This window comes from Triticum dicoccoides, chromosome 5A, assembly GCF_002162155.2.
Source record: "Triticum dicoccoides isolate Atlit2015 ecotype Zavitan chromosome 5A, WEW_v2.0, whole genome shotgun sequence".
Lineage (NCBI taxonomy): Eukaryota > Viridiplantae > Streptophyta > Magnoliopsida > Poales > Poaceae > Triticum > Triticum dicoccoides.
Window position 1 is genome coordinate 422,787,043 of NC_041388.1, and position 2,858 is coordinate 422,789,900.

The 2,858-nt window shown below is 36.9% G+C and overlaps 1 protein-coding gene across 1 annotated transcript; it reads right to left on the reverse strand.

Annotated features, from left to right (window-relative positions):
• Positions 1–250: 250 nt before the first annotated feature.
• On the reverse strand, positions 251–2,433 carry LOC119297507 (putative BPI/LBP family protein At1g04970). The gene is made up of 6 exons (XM_037575272.1): positions 2,418–2,433; positions 2,244–2,289; positions 1,707–2,061; positions 1,272–1,520; positions 778–903; positions 251–409 (listed from the first exon to the last, which is right to left on the reverse strand). Exons 1-6 carry the CDS (start codon positions 2,431–2,433, stop codon positions 251–253), a joined length of 951 nt encoding a protein of 316 aa, XP_037431169.1.
• Positions 2,434–2,858: the final 425 nt, after the last annotated feature.

Sequence of the window (2,858 nt, forward strand, 5' to 3'; positions counted from 1 at the left end):
ACCGGCACTAAAGGGCCTTACGAACCGGTGCTATTGCCCTGTTCTGCACTAGTGGGGGGTGATTATTTACAGACTACGAACCGATGCCGGACCTTAGTTTATACTAATTGTTTATACAACCGACACTAGACTACAAGAGATACAATCAATGAAGTAGCTTCACAACGTACATTAGTTTATACTAATTGTTTCATGGTGACTGCGGGACCTTTGGTGACTAATCCAACAACCTGCTTTATTCCAGATCTATTCATTGGTTCGACGAAGGAAACATAATGCTTGAGTATGAAGTGAGGATATAAGCATCTCTGATGATGAAGCCCTTGATGATGGGCAACGGGAAACCGTGTCCAAGATACGAGTTCACGTAGGGCATGAACAAAGTTTTCAGGACGATACGCGTCGGACTCTGACAATTTAACAGGATTAGCATAATGATGTTCAAATAAGTAAAGTAAAATTAGGTATAATGAAATATGAGTGTAGCTCCATTAGTAACCACTGGTTTTTCTTTTCGTGTCAGGTTTAAGGACATCTCTGAAGGCATTTTCTGTTATAAAATGGTACTCCTTCATTTACTTAGCATAACATAATCTTTCATAAAAAAAGCCAGATATCTTCCTAGACATGAGGTCGCAATTTCCAAGCTCATCTCAGTGCTAGCATTTAGATTAGGAATCTCCCCTGCTACATCTTACTAAAGTGTGCATTTGGGTGCAATTAAAGGCCCTACCACTGGGAGACAAAAAAACTAAAAATGGCAAGGCAAAAATTTACCGGCACTATACCAGTATGAAGTTTGCCAATATCGCTCCACTTCAAGTCAAACGAGAAATAATTTAACTCAACGTTTCCAACAAGATTATTCCCAGAAACACTTGCACGTCCAGAAACAGAAACTGACTGCAAAAGCAATATGTATTACAATAAGAATAATTGTAAGAGATTGAGAAAGATGCATATGTTTTCATGGAGATACAAACTTCCAATTATCCAATACAGCAAAGTTTAGTCTAGTTTACTTTAGTTTACTTTGATTGTTAACAGCAAATCATTGGATGGAATGTTGATTTCTGAGCATATCAAATAGCAAAGTTTAGTTTGATTGTGTGAAAAGTTGAAATATTGAGAGCCTGAAGCAACATAAAAAGGTATTCTTTAATACCACCCAGATGGTGCATATGCATTGTCATTTCACTCCAATAGATTACCTTTCATAAACTGAACAACTAGGATAGGAACACACAAAATCAGTGAGAAGAAAAACTCACCAGTGATATGCATGCAACTGGAACTATATCATCAGAACCCAATACGATTACTATGACATCTAAGTCCATCGTGGTGTCAATTCTACCTACATTAATCCTCACAGAGGGAGGTGATATAGCAGAAATGTTCAGTAGCATATCCTTGTTTGGATATTTACGGTACAACCTTGGAATCAAAAACCTCCAGCTAGCAGTGTTCAAAAGAAACTGATCGGGAACCTTGTCCACCATATGTTGTAGTAAACCAGCCTGAATGAAAAAAGTAATCACGTGAATCAGAATAGGCTCACTGCTACGTAGTAGTATAGTTGAAACATGGAAAACGTCTAGGTTCAAGTTAGCAACTCTGCACTCACATAGTCGATAAGAATACTATTCTTTTGAAATAGGAAGAGAAAAGGAACAAGTTTACAATGATAAATGATCATAGTATACCTTGAAGTAGAGAGCTGAAACAGAGTTGAAAACATCTTCGTCCAATGAAATCCACAGCATGTTTGAAGAGCTGCCAAGAGGTGGTGCAAGTTTGGTATCACCAAAATGCATGTCACTCTGAGGAGCAGTTTTATTAGATGGAATAAATAGTCCATCTATATCAAACTCAACAGAGGAACTACTGAAGCGCGGATCATTAATAAATGTCACATTCATAGTAGCGACTCTATCAACATAAATTTCCTTTGGAAGACCTCCTAGGAAAAGGTCGAGCTTCGATGCACCCTCAACTATTTTGTTCATAATCGCGTTTTCCATAGATGATCTGATATGATTGCTAAAAGCATCTATGAATCTACAAAAGGCAAGAGGATATATCAACTGAAGTGGGTTAAATAACATCTCACTAAAATTCGTTCAAAAAGGAAAACCCTAGTTCACTTCAGATACATATCATGACAAGAGTTTTATATAGAGAAACCCCTACTCAAAGGAGTTGACAAAGTATTCACAAATATGAAATTGTGAACCACGTACCCTTGATAAAACCAAGAGGATCCTCCATTAAGTGTTATGTCCAAGTCTTTCATATAACAGCCACATTCCATGACAAATAGTTTGAGTGATCCATTTTCATTCTTCAGCCCCACGGAAACCCCAACATCCATTCCTTCAACCTTAGTGAAAAGGATTCATGAATATACCTCGTACCTTCTTCCATATACATGTCAAGGTTGTCTAGTACTAAAAAGTTACAAAGGTAAAGGATGTGTAACTATCACATATGTCGCACCCCAATGAACAAAACAAAGGTGCAAGGTTTGAGATGCTAAGAACACTTCCAAGTAAATGTAAAAATTACATAAAAAAGCTGCAATTGTTTGCAAAAGAAGGCATGTAATGTGAATCTAGGTAATTAGTTGCTTGTCCAAGCTTTTCAACTTAAATAATTTTAAAATAAAAGTAACTTTCTTTTTGCCTTGTCCAAATGAACTGGTTATCATCAGATCAAATGATTTATGACGCATCTGGAATTTCTAAGTTACCTTACCAAAATGATGTTTAGTTGCTTGCTTCTGTCTAGGTGTATAGTTAGATTCTAGATCGTAAGTTCAGAAACCCCATTGTGCTAAAATTGAAGGAAATATGCCC

What these genes read in the sequence shown, in the direction of transcription:
- LOC119297507 (XM_037575272.1), bottom strand. An exon ending in TCCTCTTGGTTTTATCAAGG is followed by an intron (nt 2,062 to 2,243) that starts GTACGTGGTTCA and finishes TGCCTTTTGTAG; the next exon opens with ATTCATAGATGCTTTTAGCA. An exon ending in TTTCAGCTCTCTACTTCAAG is followed by an intron (nt 1,521 to 1,706) that starts GTATACTATGAT and finishes TTTTTCATTCAG; the next exon opens with GCTGGTTTACTACAACATAT.